The 20,759-nt window shown below is 45.5% G+C and overlaps 1 protein-coding gene across 1 annotated transcript in view; it reads right to left on the reverse strand.

Moving 5' to 3' along the window:
- Window positions 1-20,759, reverse strand: part of GRIN2D (glutamate ionotropic receptor NMDA type subunit 2D) — a 1,061,440-nt gene that overhangs the window by 215,802 nt on the left and 824,879 nt on the right. Inside the window, exon 10 of the mRNA XM_086930354.1 lies at window positions 16,986-17,173. Within this exon, the coding sequence (XP_086786480.1) occupies window positions 16,986-17,173 (188 nt within the window). The remainder of the gene's footprint in view (window positions 1-16,985; window positions 17,174-20,759) is intronic.

Below are 20,759 nucleotides of genomic sequence, written 5' to 3' on the forward strand. Positions count from 1 at the left end.
GAACGGAACACGTTATTAAGATACACCAGCCATCACACCAGAGGACTCCGAGGTAATCTTCCATTCAGCCAGTTCCTCCGGATCCAGAGAAATTGTACGCGTACAGAAGATTTTTTCAAAGAATCGGACAATTTGATCACCTGCCTCTTGGAAAGAGGATATCCAAGGAGACAGGTAAAAAGAGCCAGGAAAAGAGCTTGGTACAATAATAGAGACACTTTATTGACTCCCAAACAATGTCCCACAGACCACAACAGAATGATATGTGTAGCTACCTACTGTACCAAGAGCAACAACATCAGAAAGATAATTACCGGCCATTGGGGACTGATCTCAGACGCTATAGAAGTACAGGAGCCTCCCATACATGCTTTTAAGAAAGCCAAGAATATTAAAGACCAAGTCATCCGCTCACTATTAGATATGCCACCAAGTCCGACCATCCAGACAATGTGGAATTTACCAGAAGTGGTAGGCCATTACAGGTGCACAAAGTGCAAGGCATGCTCAATGTGCATAGAAACCAAAACGTTCAATTACAGACATCATACCATCGATCTGAAAGCCCATACCAACTGCAATTCATCTGATGTAATTTATGCCATTCTGTGCCCATGTGACCAACTGTATGTTGGTCAAACTAGACAGAATTGTAAGCCACAGATCTTACAATATTGCTGCAGGATTTGATGTAAGACAGGGGGGGCCCCCTTGTGGAACATTTTTCCAACCAAATGCACCCCCGCCCCCCGAATCGATCAAAAGGCTGGTGCTGGAGAAGGTGTCTCTAGGCCAATGGGGTGGTGACATATGCTGTATCCTTAACATCAGAGAATGCAAGTGGGTGCCCCTCTTGGACACAGTGATGAATGGACTCAATGAGCAAGATGCTAATAATGCCCAACTGGCTGGTCTACAAGCAGAATAACCATGAACACACTAACCCTTGCATTAGTGAAAGACACGCAAATATGAGGACAAACTAACATAGTCCTCATCCCATTTCACATACCTCACTAGTGGTTTTATATCTGAGCATTAATCCACACCATCAAGATACTACTGTATAAGCTCCCCTAATTCTTCAATGAGAACAATTTGTGTCAGAACAGCATTGTCACAAGGTTTGGGTTTGTATGATAACCTGTATAATTTCGTCATTATGTCTTTCCAACACCATAGTTCATGGTGTTAACTTTGTAACACAACATTTGAATGTACAGATATTCTTTTGGGAATGTTGTATGGCACTAGTGCACAATGCTTTCCTATTGAACCATTATGAACGAAGACAATACGATGGCAGAGAATTTTTATTACTCTATAACACAACATCTGAGCCTATAGCGATTTCTGTGATATGTTTTGCCATTATTACACAATGTTTTTGTAATTTACCGCCAAGAGCAATGACATTTCGCTAGTTGATAATCCTAAATACAGTAATCTCTGTAATGTGGTATTGTTTCAAGATGTTTCTGTAACTATTATTCTACAATATGTTATTTGTGAGTAATGACATTTTGTATACACCAAGTGCCCATGTACAGACATGTGCTGAACTAACAGATCATCAACAAAGTCCACCTCACATAGAGTTAGTGTATATTCTGGTGTTCATGGAATACACAACCATTAACTTGGTTTATCTCTCCACATCACTTTTTTAACAATACCAGCCAGTGTCTATTAAAAAGTTTTTTCTACCACTAGGCCAGGTATTTTTTAACATCACTTTATTTATTATCACTCCTGACCCTACTGACACTCACTCCTAGTCACTCACATAGCACCCACAATAAAAAGGTGCTCCAGCGTAATCGCTTGTCGTAGCACTGCCCCGTCCCGCAGCGGGGCGGGAAGACCCCAATGATGAAGCATGACACCAAGGGCCCTTTTGGTGTGTGAGGGGTATTTTAACACGCATTGTGTATTCCATGAACACCAGGATATACACTAACTCTACGTGAGGTGTACTTTGTTGATGATCTGTACTTTCAGGAGAGGAGGATACGCCCACCTTGGTGCCGTTAAGCACCACCTCTTCACTCTCCCTTTTGATATATTTTTTACTAATGTCCTGAACTAAGTCTTCATCGTCTTACAGAGGGGCTACATAAAGTTTAGTTATACACGATCTTATACTCTAGATTCATCTTAGAACGTGCGCCGTTCAAAATACTTGCCCTACTACTGAACCCCGCCCCCTTGCATACTATTGGTTACCAGGACGTCGAGCCTCCAGGAACCATCCAGCTACTGCACCACACGGTGCACGCATGCCGGAAACACTCACTACATTAGGCGTGAGCTCTGCCTGCCGGCTCACTTCCAGAGCCGCACGGACATTGAGAGGAGGTAAGCTTCAGGGACTGACACGCTTGACCCGCTGCCTTTAGTTAGACAGTTGTTTGGTTTAAAAAAAATATCCACTTCAATCGGACTTTCACTTTCCTGCCGCGCTGTCACCGCGCCATAATCAGTTATTTGATTTTGAAATTAAATCGCACTTTCCTTTGGCTTTGACGTTTTTAAACATGAGCATTTGCACTATTTTTATGATAGAACACGTAGCCATGAACCGGCCCACTATGGCATTGTTGAACACCCGATTGTGCTTGTACAAGAGAACATGGCACGCCGGTATCTCACTCACGTTTTCACAGGTCACACGTAATTTTAATATGAGACATCTCGTACCGTAGCCACCATGGAGCCGGCGACCTCATTTCTCTGTACATTGTAGAGAATATGATATAGGCGCCCGCATCCAATGCGACACAATGTCCTCCCTTTATGAATCTCTCTGAGTGATGGTCTTGTTGTTACTCTGACAACATACCCCCCTCCTTCTCTTCTACAGACCCTGCTTTTTGATTGAGCCTTTGCTTCGGGAGAATAAACACCCCGTATGCAACCACAGCTGCAGAGTGAGTTATCTACCTCGTTTTTCTATAATGATGTATGAAGAGATTTTCCTTCAACATGATAATTACTTAGACAATGTGTGTCTTCTTAGATTTTCAGGAGCTACTTGTGAGACCACTAGGGATCGTACACTGCCTGTCCTTCCTTTTCAAAGTAGGTGACATTTATATCACCTCTTTGACCATTCACCACCTACACCCACACTGTCACTGCATTGAATCACTCTTTAATTATTCCTAAGGTGCTCTACCTAACCCTATTCAGACGAAGACCCCGACATGAGGAACTAATCACCCTCCATAATCTTGGGGTCGAAACGTAGACAATCTACTACATGTCCACAAGCTCATAGAATGGAATTACTTATAAATATGTATCTATGAGTTATGTGTTGATGTGAACAACTGACCTATATTTGGCTGGAAAGGTTTTCTTGTATATGAATGCGTTTATGTCACCATACCTTTACCCTGTCCCTCACTCACCGACCCACTACCATTTACCCTACCCTTCTTTCTATTCACACTAAGAGCACTGTAAATATTGAATGCACTACCTATGTTTGGAGCAACTATATTGCAAACTATTAATGCTTTGATTTAATATTGCATTTAAATGCCTGCATAATCCATGGAAATTAAATTTCAGTTTTTTTAATCAGATTCAAGTTTTAAATGGTGAATGGTTTTTTCATTATATGTTTTTGCATTACATGTGATTTAAGAGAATCACTACCACGACCATCTCTATCGCATACTGTATCACTGACCCAGGTCAGGTAGTTTTCTATGGGTTTAACCCGTTAAAACTCAACACTCTTTACAGACCTGGCTGCATATATTTGTTTCATGTGTCCCTGGTCTATCTGTGTCGATGTCCTGCTTATTTCCCTGGAACATCTCTGGCCGTGCCTACACCTAGGAGCACCAGACTAGGTGGCAATGACATTATGTCATTAGAAAAAACATGTTCTTGTCATACTATCTTTCCTTGCATGGCATTTTTTTTAGCTGTTAGCCTTATTGTTATCTTCAAATAAACTCAAACTACAATCCCCAGAATGCAGTTTGGATAAGAAATTGTGCTTCTGATGGCATAGCCTCCTTAACTCAGGATGCTTACGGCTAGGGTGACCAATTGGCATAGGTGCAAATTCAGGACAGTGAGAGTAAAAATTCAGGACAAAGGGACTAAATTCAGGACAAAAAATTAAGGACAAATGGTTAAAATTTAGGACAAAACTTCGGGACAAAAGGTACGTTTTACAGACACGTCAGGGGTGGTCGTGCACTAGTATATAAGTAAGTAAATTAACAACCACCTAAGTACTAAATACGTTTATATTAGGTTGAGACAATCATGCACTTCACTGTTTTTCAGTATGGCTGCAGCTTGCTACCTTAGACGATTCAAAATTCGCACCTCGCTCCAGCAGGTACATTAGTCACCAGACAATGGTGAAACTCACCTGAATATAAGTGAGGCCGATTTTATTGTTAATTGAAAACTACTGGCTATACAAGGAAAAGAACTACGTATAAAACGGTACGGGTGACTCCATAAGCCCAGGGAGAAAATCAATATATTAATGACAGTATAGTGTAAGTTGTCCGTACGCTCTTCTACCTTGGGTCTACTGTTTAAGGCCCCAAATGATCCAGACAAATGAGGATTAAGGAAGGAGCGTTGTGTTCTTAAACAAGTCTTCAGTTCGAATGCTGTGTTCCAAAGTTTTACTTTTGCAAAATTCATCCAATATCAGCAATCAAAGATTTATTCCAACAGCACAAAAGTTCAGTTGAATGTGGATTCAATAATCTAATCCGACTCCTTATTCTATAAAGCACAGTGGATGTGCACATACCTAGTGTCGCTGGCCTGGATCTCGTTGAATTGAACTTCGCTTTGCCTAGATGGAGGCAAATGGTTGCACACATTCCTTCACTTATTTACTCACCCACCTTTTCACATTATGAGCGGAGCCTTTTTCTGCAGAGTTGCAGACAGAAGAGGCCCATCAAGAACTTCACCTTGCTGTATTTCTTAAAGCAAGGGGTGGGGTGGGGTGGGTTGGGTTCACCATGCCCCTGCATACAGGCAGTCTGAAAACTTAGAAGTCATGAATCATGCATGATGCACAGTGCCAGGATGTGAGGTGACTGTGACATGGTGTTGTTTCCAGGGCATTAAGTGGTGTAAAAAAACTGGTGGGTCTCTTCAAAGGGGATGTTTGATGTAATTAAGAGCGTAGTTTAAAACACCTAGGCTACAAATCTGCCCTTAGCATAGTGTTTTGTGTGACTGGTATTGTTATTTCTGTCATTGCATCCTCCAGATATATAATACAGCAAGTATCATTACACCAACAACAAGCCAGGACGATTGGCTCTGTCAATGTGTGCTAGTTCCTTAAAATAAAAAAGTAGCAACCATGGCTTTGTTGAATATTATATTGAAAATACTTCAGTTCTAAAATGATGAGACAGTGAAAGAACGATAACCCGTTCTTTTTAACTTCTTTTACTGGCTTCTTTAAATAAACTGTTCTCTTACGTTGCAACATGGGCGTTTTACCATTTATCTAACTTAGATAAAAGGTAAAACGCCCATGCTGCAACGTCTAACAGAATGCCCGGCCCTAGACTGAGGCAGGAGGAGGCCGCCACACGCTTTTAACACCCCAGACTGCCCCAATGACATTCTGTATGTGGCAATTACCCGGCATACAGAATGACAATGGGCGGGTGGGGCTGCTCTTGTGCTCCAGGAGGAGTGCGAGGCGGCCCCATCAGCGGGGGAGAGGCCTCCCACAGGGGAGCAGTGCGGCTCCCTGTGATGGCCAAAATTACGGACAAAAGGCGTGCGTAAAAGGGAGCCTCACGGACAACGGACGTGAGGTCCCAATTACGGACTATCCGTGAAATTTACGGACGGTTGGTCACCCTACTTATGGCTGGTGGGTAGATGGTTCATTTGGTCCTATAAGTTCCCTCTTTTGCATTATAAACGGGTCTACTCACAGCAGCAGCCAGTGGGACAGGGCAGTCAAGGAGAGCAGGGGCAGGTGAAGGGTGACAGTAGCTGGCAATGGGACAATAAGGGACGGAGAGTATAGGCAGGATAAGGGTCTCTGGTGCCTACTAAAGATAGCATTGCCAAGTGGACAGAGGCTGGCAGTGAAATAGGACATTAATAGCTAGCAGAAACAGAGGCAGGTTGGGGGTCCCACGTGGTGGTTACAGTGGCGGGCAGTGAAATTGGACAGTGAGCAGGGTCAGACGGAGTCCACCCCTTTGCTCTTACTGTGTCTGGCAGAGAAGCAGGCCAGTGAAAACTACCAGACGCAGGCCAAAACACAACACAATGTACACCTAGTGACAGACTGTAGTACTGCACCCTTTTAATGCCTAGTACACAGTATAAGAGTTAATGTTGCTGTTCCCACAATAATGTGCTGCATAGCTAAATACTTATGAGGTCCCCAATGCGAAACTTGATCGCACTGCAAATTATTGTTCAATTTCCCCACCCCGTTTACTTTCTTCAATATCCTAGCCTTTTATGCCAACCCCAGCACCGAGTACCTTTTCTTTGAACTTCGCTAGTCGTGTTATTCTGCCAGTCCTGCATCTTTCTTTGAACTAACACTTACATGATGTTCTACTTTTTCCAGGCGACTGGTATAACATCAGTCTTACCGGTTCACGCCCGGCTTTTCATCTAACTTGTCTACAAGAGCCTGGAAGCAGAGACGTATGTGCTATAAATAAACAGGGCACAGAGCGCGACTTTGGTAAACAACTTCCCGGAGATGCTTTTGCGAGGACAATTGAGCAGCACTGAGGTCACTTTAACTGTGAAAAACACTGAAGGGAAAAGAGGCTCTGCCTTCCCCTGCTCAACTCCTCATCCTTGCTCTGACAATCTTGGATGTCAAGTGGTGGGCAAGGTTGGTAACCTGGCAACGGCCAATAGATACAGGGCAAAGAAAATGGAAGCTGTGAAGAGGCTGCGAAGGGTTCAAAGGCTTCTTGTCTGTGTGACCTGCAAGAGAGCAGAGCCACAAATATAGGAAAGTGGGAATTAAAAAGGGGGAGGGGGAAGGGAGAGATACGTCACTCGGGAGGAGGGGGGGGGGGGAAGGCGCAACGACCTGAAAAGCATGACGAAATGGAAAAGTGTCGGATCGGGAGAGAGACAGAGGGTAAAGAATGCTATCTGGAGAAAACTAGATTAATGCATAGTGAAGGGTGAAAAGGAGCAGAGAGGGGGTGCTTAGGATAGGGCTGCATACACGCAGAACAATAGGCAACGGAGACGAAGAGAAGCCGGGGTAACAAGAGAGCAAGAGAGGAGGAAGCAAGGCTTGGAGAGTAACCGAAAAGGAAGATGCGGGGAAACCTGAAAAACATGCGAGACCCAGAGAACGGAGCCATAAAAACAGAGCAACTGAGAAAGGAGCAGGGGTGAGGCTTGGCTAAAAACAGAGCAAGAGAGGATGGAGCCCAAAACAGACAGAGCAACAGAGAAGGGTACACTGAGGAGACCTGGCTAGATGTGAGCGACAGAGCAGGAGTAACAACAGAGAAACAGGGGATGAGATATCTGAGAAACAGCAGTGCATCAGAGAAGAAGCAACGCAAGTCATGAGTAACAACAGAGGAGGAAAGAGATGCCTGAGTAACAGCAGAGGAGGAAAGAGATGCCTGAGTAACAGGAGTGCAATAGAGAAGGGAGCACCGGTGAGGCATGGGTAACAACAGAGGAGGAAATAGATGCCTGAGTAACAGCAGAGGAGGAAAGAGATGCCTGAGTAACAGCAGAGGAGGAAAGAGATGCCTGAGTAACAAGAGTGCAACAGAGAAGGGAGCACCGGTGAGGCATGGGTAACAACAGAGGAGGGAAGAGAGGCCTGAGTAACAGCAGTGCAACAGAGAAGGGAGCACCGGTGAGGCATGGGTAACAACAGAGGAGGGAAGAGAGGCCTGAGTAACAGTAGTGCAACAGAGAAGGGAGCACCGGTGAGGCATGGGTAACAACAGAGGAGGGAAGAGAGGCCTGAGTAACAGCAGTGCAACAGAGAAGGGAGCACCGGTGAGGCATGGGTAACAGCAGAGGAGGGAAGAGAGGCCTGAGTAACAGCAGTGCTACAGAGAAGGGAGCACCGGTGAGGAATGGGTAACAACAGAGGAGGGAAGAGAGGCCTGAGTAACGGCAGTGCAACAGAGAAGGGAGCACCGGTGAGGCATGGGTAACAACAGAGGAGGGAAGAGAGGCCTGAGTAACAGCAGTGCAACAGAGAAGGGAGCACCGGTGAGGCATGGGTAACAGCAGAGGAGGGAAGAGAGGCCTGAGTAACAGCAGTGCAACAGTGAAGGGAGCACCGGTGAGGCATGGGTAACAGCAGAGGAGGGAAGAGAGGCCTGAGTAACGGCAGTGCAACAGAGAAGGGTGCACCGGCGAGGCATGGGTAACAGCAGAGGAGGGAAGAGAGGCCTGAGTAACAGCAGTGCTACAGAGAAGGGAGCATCCGTGAGGCATGGGTAACAACAGAGGAGGGAAGAGAGGCCTGAGTAACGGCAGTGCAACAGAGAAAGGAGCACCGATGAGGCATGGGTAACAGCAGAGGAGGGAAGAGAGGCCTGAGTAACAGCAGTGCAACAGAGAAGGGAGCACCGGTGAGGCATGGGTAAAAGTGAAGAGGGAAGAGAGGCCTGAGTAACAGCAGTGCAACAGAGAAGGGAGCACCGGTGAGGCATGGGTAAAAGCGAAGAGGGAAGAGAGGCCTGAGTAACAGCAGTGCAACAGAGAAGGGAGCACCGGTGAGGCATGGGTAAAAGTGAAGAGGGAAGAGAGGCCTGAGTAACAGCAGTGCAACAGAGAAGGGAGCACCGGTGAGGCATGGGTAACAGCAGAGGAGGGAAGAGAGGCCTGAGTTACAGCAGTGCAACAGAGAAGGGAGCACCGGTGAGGCATGGGTAACAGCGGAGGAGGGAAGAGAGCCCTCAGTAACAGCAGTGCAACAGAGAAGGGAGCACCAACGAGTCATGAATAACTGAGGAGGGGAGGAGGCCTGAGTAAAAGCAGGGCAACAGAGAAGGGAGCACCGGTGAGGCATGGGTAACAGCGGAGGAGGGAAGAGAGGCCTCAGTAACAGCAGTGCAACAGAGAAGGGAGCACCAACGAGTCATGAATAACTGAGGAGGGGAGGAGGCCTGAGTAAAAGCAGGGCAACAGAGAAGGGAGCACCAGTGAGGCATGGGTAACAGCAGAGGAGGGAAGAGAGGCCTGAGTAACAGCAGTGCAACAGAGAAGGGAGCACCGGTGAGGCATGGGTAACAGCAGAGGAGGGAAGAGAGGGAGCATCGGTGAGGCATGGGTAACAGCAGAGGAGGGAAGAGAGGCCTCAGTAACAGCAGTGCAACAGAGAAGGGAGCACCGGCGAGGCATGGGTAAAAGCGAAGAGGGAAGAGAGGCCTGAGTAACAGCAGTGCAACAGAGAAGGAAGCACCGGTGAGGCATGGGTAAAAGCGAAGAGGGAAGAGAGGCCTGAGTAACAGCAGTGCAACAGAGAAGGGAGCACCGGTGAGGCATGGATAACAACAGAGGAGGGAAGAGAGGCCAGAGTAACAGCAGTGCAACAGAGAAGGGAGCACCGGTGAGGCATGGATAACAACAGAGGAGGGAAAAGAGGCCTGAGTAACAGCAGTGCAACAGAGAAGGGAGCACCGGTGAGGCATGGGTAACAGCAGAGGAGGAAAGAGAGGCCTGAGTGACAGCAGTGCAACTGAGAAGTGAGCACCGGTGAGGCATGGGTAAAAGCGAAGAGGGAAGAGAGGCCTGAGTAACAGCAGTGCAACAGAGAAGGGAGCACCAGTGAGGCATGGGTAAAAGCGAAGAGGGAAGAGAGGCCTGAGTAACAGCAGTGCAACAGAGAAGGGAGCACCGGTGAGGCATGGGTAACAGCAGTGGAGGGAAGAGAGGCCTGAGTAACAGCAGTGCAACAGAGAAGGGAGCACCAGCGAGTCATGAATAACTGAGGAGGGAGGAGAGGCCTGAGTAACAGCAGTGCAACAGAGAAGGGAGCACCGGTGAGGCATGGATAACAACAGAGGAGGGAAGAGAGGCCTGAGTAACAGCAGTGCAACAGAGAAGGGAGCACCAGTGAGGCATGGGTAAAAGCGCAGAGGGAAGAGAGGCCTGAGTAACAGCAGTGCAACAGAGAAGGGAGCACCGGTGAGGCATGGATAACAACAGAGGAGGGAAGAGAGGCCTGAGTAACAGCAGTGCAACAGAGAAGGGAGCACCGGTGAGGCATGGGTAACAGCAGAGGAGGGAAGAGAGGCCTGACTGACAGCAGTGCAACAGAGAAGGGAGCACCGGTGAGGCATGGGTAACAGCAGAGGAGGGAAGAGAGGGAGCATCGGTGAGGCATGGGTAACAGCAGAGGAGGGAAGAGAGGTCTGAGTAACAGCAGTGCAATAGAGAAGGGAGCACTGGCTAGTCATGGGTAACAACAGAGGATGGAAGAGAGGCCTGAGTAACAGCACTGCAACAGAGAAGGGAGCACCAGCAAGGAATGCGTAATAACAGAGCAACAGGGGAAGGAGGAAAGGAGAGGTCTGAGTAACAACAGTGCATCAGAGAAGAAGCAACAACAAGTCATGAGTAACAGAGGAGGGAAGAGAGGCCTGAGTAACAGCAGTGCAACAGAGAAGGGAGCACTGGTGAGGCATGGGTAACATCAAAGGAGGGAGGGGAGGCCTGAGTAACAACAGAGCATCAGAGAAGAAGCAACAGCAAATCATGAGTAACAACAGAGGAGGGAGGAGAGGCACGAGTAACAGCAGTGCAACAGAGAAGGGAGCATTCGCAAGGCATGGGTAGCAACAGAGCAACAGGAGAGGTGAGATCTGAGTCACAGCAGTGCAACAGAGAAGAAGCAATGTACAATCATGAGTAGCAACAGAGGAGGGAGGAGATGCCTGAGTAGCAACAGTGCAAATGAGAAGGGAGCAACAGCGAGGCATGGGTAACAACAGAGCAACAGAGGAGTGAGGCAAGGGCAGGTCTGAGTAGCAGCAGGCATCAGAGAAGGGAAAAATGTCAAGGCATGGGTAACACCAGAGTAATGGAAGAGGGCGGCAAGAAGAGATCTGAGTAACAGCAGTTCATCAGAGAAGAAGCAACAGCAAACCATCAGTAACAACAGAGGAGGGAGAAGATTCTGAGTAACAGCAGTGCAAATGAGAAGGGAGCAACGGCGAGGCATGGGTAACAACATAAGAGGGAGACATGGAGTGACTGGAGTAACAGCAGTTCCATGGAGAAAAAAAGCAATGACGAAGTGTAAGAAAAGAGGAGAGAGGCATGGCGAGACCAGAGTAACAGTAGTTGAACAGCGAGTTATTGGTAACAGTAGAGCAACAGGGGGGGGCAAGGAGAGATGTAACAGAAGTACAACAGCAAAGGAGAAACAGCAAGTCCTGGGTAACAACAGAGGAGGGGGCAAGGAGAGATGTGAGTAACACAAGTACAACAGAGAAGGAGCAGCATCGCATCATGGGTAACAACAGAGCAGTGAGACAAGGGCAGGTCTGAGTAGCAACAATGCACCAGAGGAAGGAGCAATGGCGAGGCATGTGTAACAACAGAGTAATGGAGGAGGGAGGCAAGGAGAGGTCTGGGTAGCAGAGGTACAACAGGGAAGTGAGCATCAGCGAGGCATGGGTAACAACAGAGCAACAGGAGAGGTGAGATCTGAGTAACAGCAGTGCAACCGAGAAGAAGCAACGTACAATCATGAGTATCAACAGAGGAGGGAGGAGTTGCCTGAGTAACAACAGTGCAAATGAGAAGGGAGCAACGGCGAGGCATGTGTAACAACAGAGCAACAGAGGAGTGAGGCAAGGGCAGGTCTGAGTAGCAACAATGCACCAGAGGAAGGAGCAATGGCGATGCATGTGTAACAACAGAGTAATGGAGGAGGGAGGCAAGGAAAGGTCTGTGTAGCAGAAGTACAACAGGGAAGTGAGCATCAGCGAGGCATGGGTAACAACAGAGCAACAGGAGAGGTGAGATCTGAGTAACAGCAGTGCAACCGAGAAGAAGCAACGTATAATCATGAGTAACAGCAGAGGAGGGAGGAGATGCCTGAGTAACAACAGTGAAAATGAGAAGGGAGCAACTGCGAGGTATGGGTAACAACAGAGCAACAGAGGAGTGAGGCAAGGGCAGGTCTGAGTAGCAGCAGGCATCAGAGAAGGGAGCAATGTCAAGGCATGGGTAACACCAGAGTAATGGAAGAGGGTGGCAAGAAGAGATCTGAGTAACAGCAGTGCATCAGAGAAGAAGCAACAGCAAATCATCAGTAACAACAGAGGAGGGAGGAGATTCTGAGTAACAGCAGTGCAAATGAGAAGGGAGCAACGGCGAGGCATGGGTAACAACATAAGAGGGAGACATGGAGAGACTGGAGTACCAGCAGTTCCATGGAGACAAAAAGCAATGACGAAGTGTAAGAAAGGAAGAGAGAGGCATGGCGAGACTGGAGTAACAGTAGTTTAACAGTGAGTTATTGGTAACAGTAGAGCAACAGAGGGGGGGGCAAGGAGAGATGTAACAGAAGTACAACAGCAAAGGAGAAACAGTGAGTCCTGGGTAACAACAGAGGAGGGGGCAAGGAGAGACGTGAGTCACAGAATTACAACAGAGAATGAGCAACATCGCATCATGGGTAACAACAGACCAGTGAGGTAAGGGCAGATCTGAGTAGCAACAATGTACCAGAGGAAGGAGCAATGGCGAGGCACGTGTAAAAACTGAGTAATGGAGGAGGGAGGCAAGGAGAGGTCTGTGTAGCAGAAGTACAACAGGGAAGTGAGCAACGGAGAGTCATGGGTAACAACAGAAGAGGGAGGCATAGAGGACTGGAGTAACATCAGTGCAACAGAGAAGTAACAACAGCAAGTCATTGGTAACAACAAAAGAGGGGCAAGGAGTGACGTGACTAACAGAACTACAGCAGCGAATGAGAAACAGCAAGTCATGGGTAACAACAGTGGAGGGGTCAAGGAGAGACGTGACTAACAGAAGTACAACAGAGATGGAGAAACAGCAAGTCATGGGTAACAACAGAGCAACAAAGGAGGGGGCCAGGAGGGGAAACATCCTTTACAATGCAACTTTTACCACGCAGTGCTTTTACATCGCAACTTTTACAACGCAAACCATTACAACGCATTGCGCTGGGGGGCGCTCAAGGATAGGGAATAGATTTAATTTACTATCCAACACCTTCCCTACTATCCACGGGGACGGGAGTTGGAATAGTAAATTAAACTATTCACTATCCAGCACCCCTCAACACTATGCGTTGTAAAGGCATGCGTTGTAAAAGTTGCGATGTAAAAGCATGCGTGGTAAAAGCATGCGTTGTAATGTCATACATCCGTGCAATAACAAAGTGAACAAAGGGGAGACTTAAGTAACAACAGAGCAACAGAGAAAGGAGCAATGGCGAGACATGAGTAACAATACAGCATTAGGAAATGGAGCCAGGGAGAGGCCTGGATAACATGAGAGCATCAGAGAGGCCTGGGTGTCAATAGATCAATGGTGGATAAGGGAGCTAGTGAATGGCGAGGGAAAACACAAGAGAGTAGCCAGAAAGTGGACCCTCGAGAGAATGGAGAAAGAAGAGGAGGAGATTAAGAAAGAGAAGGGACGGCAGCATGAGAGAAAGACAACACTGAAGCAAAAGTATGATGAGCACATGACACAATGAGGTAGGAAAAAAGGAAGGGGGAGAAGAAAGGAAGAAAGGGAAGGGAGAGAAAAGAACAAAAAAAGCACAACGGATCATGCTGAAAAACAATAGGCATTTCATATTTTAGCGGAGCATTTATATTTATATTTATTGCCACTTATTCGTAAAAACTGCGAATAAATATATTTTAAATATTAAGATGGCATGTTCCTAAAACTTCAGAAAGCAGGCTTCATGCCAGCCTTGTTTATCCCCCCGTATATGAACAATGAGCGAAAATATCAGAGTCCCCCACACCACTACCTTCCTCCACCCCTCTCCCCCAGGCAGCTGCCTGCACACCTGACAGAGATCTCCGAATTTGTCCCGAGTCTACTCAGGTTCAGAAACATTCGCTGCCATTTCATCAGCTCGCGCGCGCCTCGGGCCCTGGCACGGCCTATCCAGCCAAGCTCAGAAGGGCACCAGGGCAGCAGGAATGTCAGATCAGAACACTGCGCCAACCCCCAGGGACCTCCACTGGAGCGGGGTGAGAACTGGCGTCGTCGACGAGAGCTTTGGAACGGCAGCGGCGCGCTTGACGTCGTTCACGAGCACTGCTGGCAGGACTTACGCAGACACCACTCCAGGCACAGACTGGCAGGGGACTAGCAACCCGCCAAGACCATGTTATCGAAACAAGGCACACGCAGGCGGGCCCACTCAGCCCCGCTGCAGTCTCAGGCAGGCTGGCAGGGGCAAGGAGAGAGCACATACCATTAACATATGTTCCAAATATCTGCAACACAAACAGCGCACGTGGCGCGCCAGAGAGATATAGCTTAGTGGGATGTAGATCAGCAGTGGAGGTCAAAATCTGGAAATCATAGAGGACCTGCTCGTCTTCCATCATTTTGAGGTTAATACAATGAATACCACGGGCTTACTTCATAGTAAAACCTAGGCTCAGTTTTACAAATAGTTCATGCAACGCAGCACAGTAAGTTATGTTGTTGATGTGTGAACAAGAGAGACCAGAGCAGAACTTCGGCATATCTACTAAGAAGTGGTGCAGTTCTGCACTCTTCCGGCACTGGTGCACTTTTAGGAATCATGTGCGAACGCAGGCACCTTTGCTCCACACCAAGTGTGCCTGCGTTGTTGTGAGCATAGGATCATGCAGGAAGGGGTGCCTTGCACAAGAACTATAATTGCAGGTGTTTTACGTTTTTGTATGTGTGCTATAAAATGAAGCACACATATGCAAAGGAGAAAGAAACCGAGGACCAATGAAACGTGTCTTCTCTTTACACCTGCCTCAGGGAGGTGCAGGATTTTAGTGCAAATCCCTGTCTACAGTCCTTTGTAGAAAGGGATTTGTATCAAAACCCATGGGTGGGTACATAGGAATGCCCAGGCACAACACATGGAAAACCCTCTTGACGCAAAGCAATGCAAGGCAGAGCATTCCACTGCTTTGTGTTACTTTGGTTTGCAAACCAACACAAATCACGATTTGCCCTGGATTGCAAATCTCTTCAGTTGAATTTGCATCAGGTTTGCATGAAAAATGCAACACAAACCCAACGCAAAGTCTTTGTAAATCTGCACCCAAATGTTTAAGTGGCAGGAGCCATTGAGTTGGTGGTGTAGAAGTTATAAAACATCAGTAGCATTAATACTGTCATGGATAGGAAGAGGTCAAAGGTGATTTGAGATGGCGCTGAAAGCCAAAAATTTTAACAGTGACCGGCAGCGGCTCCTGCAGGTAGGAGCGGTGGGCCGGATGGGGGCTTCGACAGACGATGACGAGGGAAAATTAACTAGGTATTTAAATTTCCCTTGTGGTCGTTTGTTTATTCCCCCCCCCCTCCCAAACAGGCCACAACGCTATTACCTGCACGGGCCGCTCCTGGCACTGACTAATTTTCACAATAGTGCGCATTTTATACAAAAGGCACCTGGCTGGAAAGAGAAGTGAAAATTAGATTCAGATTCAATGGGAGGCCTCCTGTTCAAAAGTCACAAAAGAAACCAGAAGGACACTCGTTCGAATAACTTTCGCTCGGACAAAACGGAAGTCCTTATCTTAGGTGCACCCCCCTCCGCCTGGGACGACTCTTGATGGCCAACGGCCCTAGGAAAAGCCCCCATACCGACGGACCAAGAAACCAAAGAAACCAGAAGGACACTCGTTCGAATAAAATTCGCTCGGACAAAACGGAAGTCCTTATCTAAGGTGCACCCCCTTCCGCCTGGGACGACTCTTGGTGGCCAACGGCCCTAGGAAAATCCCCCATACCGACGGACCACGCACGTAACCTGGGCATCATCCTGGACTCCTCACTCTCGATGACCAGACAAGTCAACGCCGTCTCATCATCATGCTTCAACATCCTACGCATGCTCAAAAAAACATTTCGCTGGATCCCCACCGAAACAAGAAAAACGGTCACCCACGCACTGGTTCCAAGCCGTCTGGACTACGGAAACACCCTTTACGCCAGCACCACCGTAAAACTGCAGAAAAAACTCCAACGCATCCAAAATGCTTCAGCCAGACTCATACTAGACATCCCCCGCACAGACCACATTTCCGTTCACCTGAAAGACCTTCACTGGCTCCCCGTCAACAAGAGGATAACGTTCCATCTCCTCACCCACGCACACAAAGCCCTATACGAACTTGGACCTGATTGTCTCAACACGCGCCTTTCCTTTTAAACCCCCACCCGCCAGCTGCGTTCGTCCAAAGAAGCCCTCGCCACTGTTCCGCGCATCCACAAAGCCACTATGGGGGGAAGATCCTTCTCCTACTTAGCGGCCAAAACCTGGAATTCCCTTCCCATCCACCTCCGCCTTACTCAAAACCACCTAGCCTTCAGAAAACAGCTTAAAACCTGGATATTCGATAAGTAAACCTCCCCCCCCTTCCTCAAGCGCCTTGAGACCCTCTGGGTATGTAGTGCGCTATATAAATTCTGACTTGACTTGACTTGAATGGCAAATTTCTTGTGTCAACAGCACACAATTACTCAGTTCCTTGTTACATTTTCTGATTGAATCAGTCATAGCCAGGAGAAAAATTATGGACAAAATACTAACCTTTTGAAAAATAATAAAAAAGCAAAAATAAGGGAATCCCTATATTTGATACTTATTCTATATTACATTCACTAATAACAATTTCCCAAGGGAGTATCTACCTGTGCACATTTTGCCAAATTCATCTCTACAAAGAATATATGCTCACATTGACCTGCATCTGATGGAGAAGAGACGTGCCAGATGGTATACTTTTTAGACTTACCATCACCCAGGAACTGCAGGAGAGCCAGGTCGATGGGTCGCTTCCACTTAGACCCTTTCTGGAGTGCAATGCCATAGCCGGTAGTGGCAAAGACCTTTCCGCTGCCGATAGTGACCAGCTTACACCCTTCGTCTTTCCGCGCCATGTAGTTCAACACTGCAGCGTCATAGATGAAGGCATCCAGCTTCCTGCCAGAAACAAAGATAGAGATGGGAAGGTTAACAGAAAGTTTTGACATTGCCTCCAACTGGTGTCACAATAGACACACTAAGCAGCGATGGACGATGACTTATTCTTTATCAGATCACTTGTATGGTATTCTAATTCAAATGAATTGGTGAAAAACACCTTTATGCACGATCTTCCGAAATTTATCTGAGTGCCACTCTGGATATAGTATATGGGTGTTTGAAAATTTTAGAACAATAATAATATAATTTACAGATTTATAGGCAAGATATTGATGCAACTATGTTGTCAAAAACTCATTACTATATCTAGTGCTCACTAAGGGCCCAACTATGAGTTTGGAGGTGTGGGAGTGGGACTGCCACGCAGCCGCCCTGCTCCCATACCGCCAAACCTGTGTGCACACCTCCCGCCAGATTACGAATTTTACAATCACTGGCAGGCAGTTCTTTGGCGGTGCCTATGGGCACCACATTGGGAACGTCAAAGGCACTACCTGCATGGCATTGACTAGTACAGTCCATGCCGTGCTGGTACTGGGGTGCATGCACACAGAGGGGCACAACATGTGGCCTCTTGCATGCACCCCATGGTCCGGAGGCATCAGGGGGCCCTGTAGGGCCCCTTTGTTTCCTCACCGTCAGAGTTTTCATGGAGTAGAAACCACCATGAAAACTGTGGCAGATATGAAACTCATAATATGCTTGGCGGGACTCTGGCAGTCCTGCCAAGCATATTGCAGCCTCAAGACGGTTGTATGACGGGGCAACACAGGGAAATACTCTGCATGCTTTTATCACACATTTTTTACCCCGCATTTTTATGGAATGCAAATGCTTGTACAACGTTTGCCTTTACCATGCATTGTTTATATAAATTCTAATAAATATAAACAATGTATTTGTTGGGAGAGACCCCCTACACCCCTGAATCTACCTTAAATGCATGGTAAAAGTATATGCATTCTAAAAATGTGTGTGGTAAAGGTGCAACATGGAAAAACCCACGCTGCAAAGGGTGTTTCCACCTCAATACCGGCGTGCCACTGCCAGGAATCTCTGATCCCTGGCAGTTGCGGACGTGCAAGGGCAGTCCAACCGCCCAAGTTGTAATAAAGGGGTGGAACCACCATTGCAGTGGTGTCCGCAAAGCCACAGAGGCTATGTCAGGCCATAGAACCGCAGTAGTCGTAATCAGGCGCTAAATGGCAGGGGGAGGGATAAATATGTGGCCAACGTTGATGACATGGGAAACTGAACTGGGTCACAATATTACAACTACTGCTGCGACTACTAAGACTATTACAACTACTACTGCTATTACTACTACTACTTCTATTATTAATAGGGCCTCTAATAGTACTACTTATCCTACTGTTACTAAGTTACTCCTCTCATTACATTAATATTAATACTGATTCTATTATTACTACTAATCTTATTGCTACTACCCCTATTACTAGTATTACTGCTTCTACTACTATCAATATTCCTACTGCTACTACTCGTATTAATACTCCCTACTATTACAAGTAGTGGTAGTAGTTTATATTGTGGAGCGTAGCTCGGTTGAACAGATAATTGTTAAAAGGCTCAGATGACTTCTCAACATTGTTTAACCAGTATATTATTTTAGGCATTCAAGAAACTTGGAATTGTGTTATACTCCTTGTAGAATTATGTTACCTTTGATAAATTGGCACGAGGGACGTGTATCAAAATGTCAGTCAAATACCCATTGAGTCTAATCACTGTCTGGCAGTTGAATTGCTAATTCAGATTTTAGATGAGTGAAGACAGTTTTCATCATCAATATGTACTTGTCACTTGCTATAATAGTAAATGAGACCACAGCTGTGCAGAGTTGTATTGTGTTACCCAGCAATTTCAATGTCAATCAACTTGAAGCTGGTCCAGACTCAGAATAGAGAATAAATGATGTCAACTTCAGGGGCAAGTTTCTTTGCCTCAGATGAAAACATGAACTGATCAATTGTTACTTCACATGGGGTTTCAATGCATTAAATTGCCATTTTAGCTCTGATAACCCTGCCCATAAGATACATTTTTCATTTGTGTGTAACACAGTATTACACTATTCATTTGCTCATGGAACTAATTTTCATTTATTAAAACACTTCGATATTATTACATGCAATTAAAGTCATCCTTTATTGCAGTTGGTCAGTGTGTCCTATTTCAAGAAAATGAGGTAGAGCAAGCATTCACCTGACAAAATAACGAACCAAAAGGTTCGTAAATTGATTTCGGCGTTATTAATCAACAAGCACAACATCTGGGAAAGAGGTTATATCATCATATGTTTTGCTGCTCTTGAGACTCTTATTAATAATGCTTTACATAAAACAAAAGTTTGGGGAAAACTAATCACTCTAAAACGAAATTGCTTTGAAAAACTGACCTCAGGGCAATACCGTCCAAAATAACATAATATTAAGCTCTGCGTTTTCTTGGTGAAAAATGTATTACTCATTCATCAGTTGAAGACGGACTATCACAAACTATAAAATACAATATCCTGATAGCCTCCAAGCAGTTAACCGAAATTAAAAAAAGTCTTGTTTGACCAATAAATAAAAAAGACAAGAATTACCATGGTGTCAATGCTTTAATCTGTCAAACTGAACGATATGCAGACATATTGGTGGCTAGTGGACTCAGACCTTGTTAAGTATGAGATCAGTTTTGATTGACATATTGCATTTCCTGCATGGCATGATTATAGGAAATATTTGTATAGGACAGGTAAAGCCCATATTCATATGAGATTAACTAATTGATGAGATTAATAGTGCAATACATTGTTTTAGTGATAAAGGCATTATTTATCCAGAGATCCTTTTACAGCTTTCCAACAAAATACTGTGCAAAAGATATTGTGGTTCACAAATATTGTGCATCTAAAATATTGTGATGTCCAAAATATCATGGATCAGAATTTATAAGGTAATATAACATAGCTTTTTAGATAGATATTGCTTTTATTTAACATAGTTGAGTGTAATATTGTTTTAATATAGCTGTCTAGAACATTGTTTTTTAATTAGTTTGAAAAATATTAGTTATTTTAGTGTTATACGTGAGTAGTATTACAATAATTTTCGTTTTTAATTTGTTTTAATATAGTTTGTACGTTTCTATACAAACTGTTTTATATAATTAGAAACTGTTAATTTAGTATTGGGTTGATGAGTTTGTAGGGGATCAGCCTGGGAAGGCTTGTAAATTGTAACTTTCTGTTTTTAATTTATAATTAAGTGTTTATGTGATTTAATGTTTTAACTAATTATGTAAATTATTTAATTGACTATTTGTTATTTTAATAGTTGGTTGGTTTATGTAATTATTACATTATGCTAATTAACTTTTTTCTTATTATTTGCTTTGATTTCATGTGTAGTATTTATTAATACATTTACTATTATTCATGTTTTGTCCTTACATTATTGATCCTTTAACTTAATTTTAACTCTTTGGTGGTGGCCAGGAAGTGTTTTATTTTAAAATATCACATTAAAGAAATTGTATATGTAATATAAATGTTTTATTTTGAAATGTAATTTCA

The sequence above is a fragment of the Lissotriton vulgaris genome, chromosome 7 (assembly GCF_964263255.1).
Source record: "Lissotriton vulgaris chromosome 7, aLisVul1.2, whole genome shotgun sequence".
In the NCBI taxonomy this organism is placed as follows: Eukaryota; Metazoa; Chordata; class Amphibia; order Caudata; family Salamandridae; genus Lissotriton; species Lissotriton vulgaris.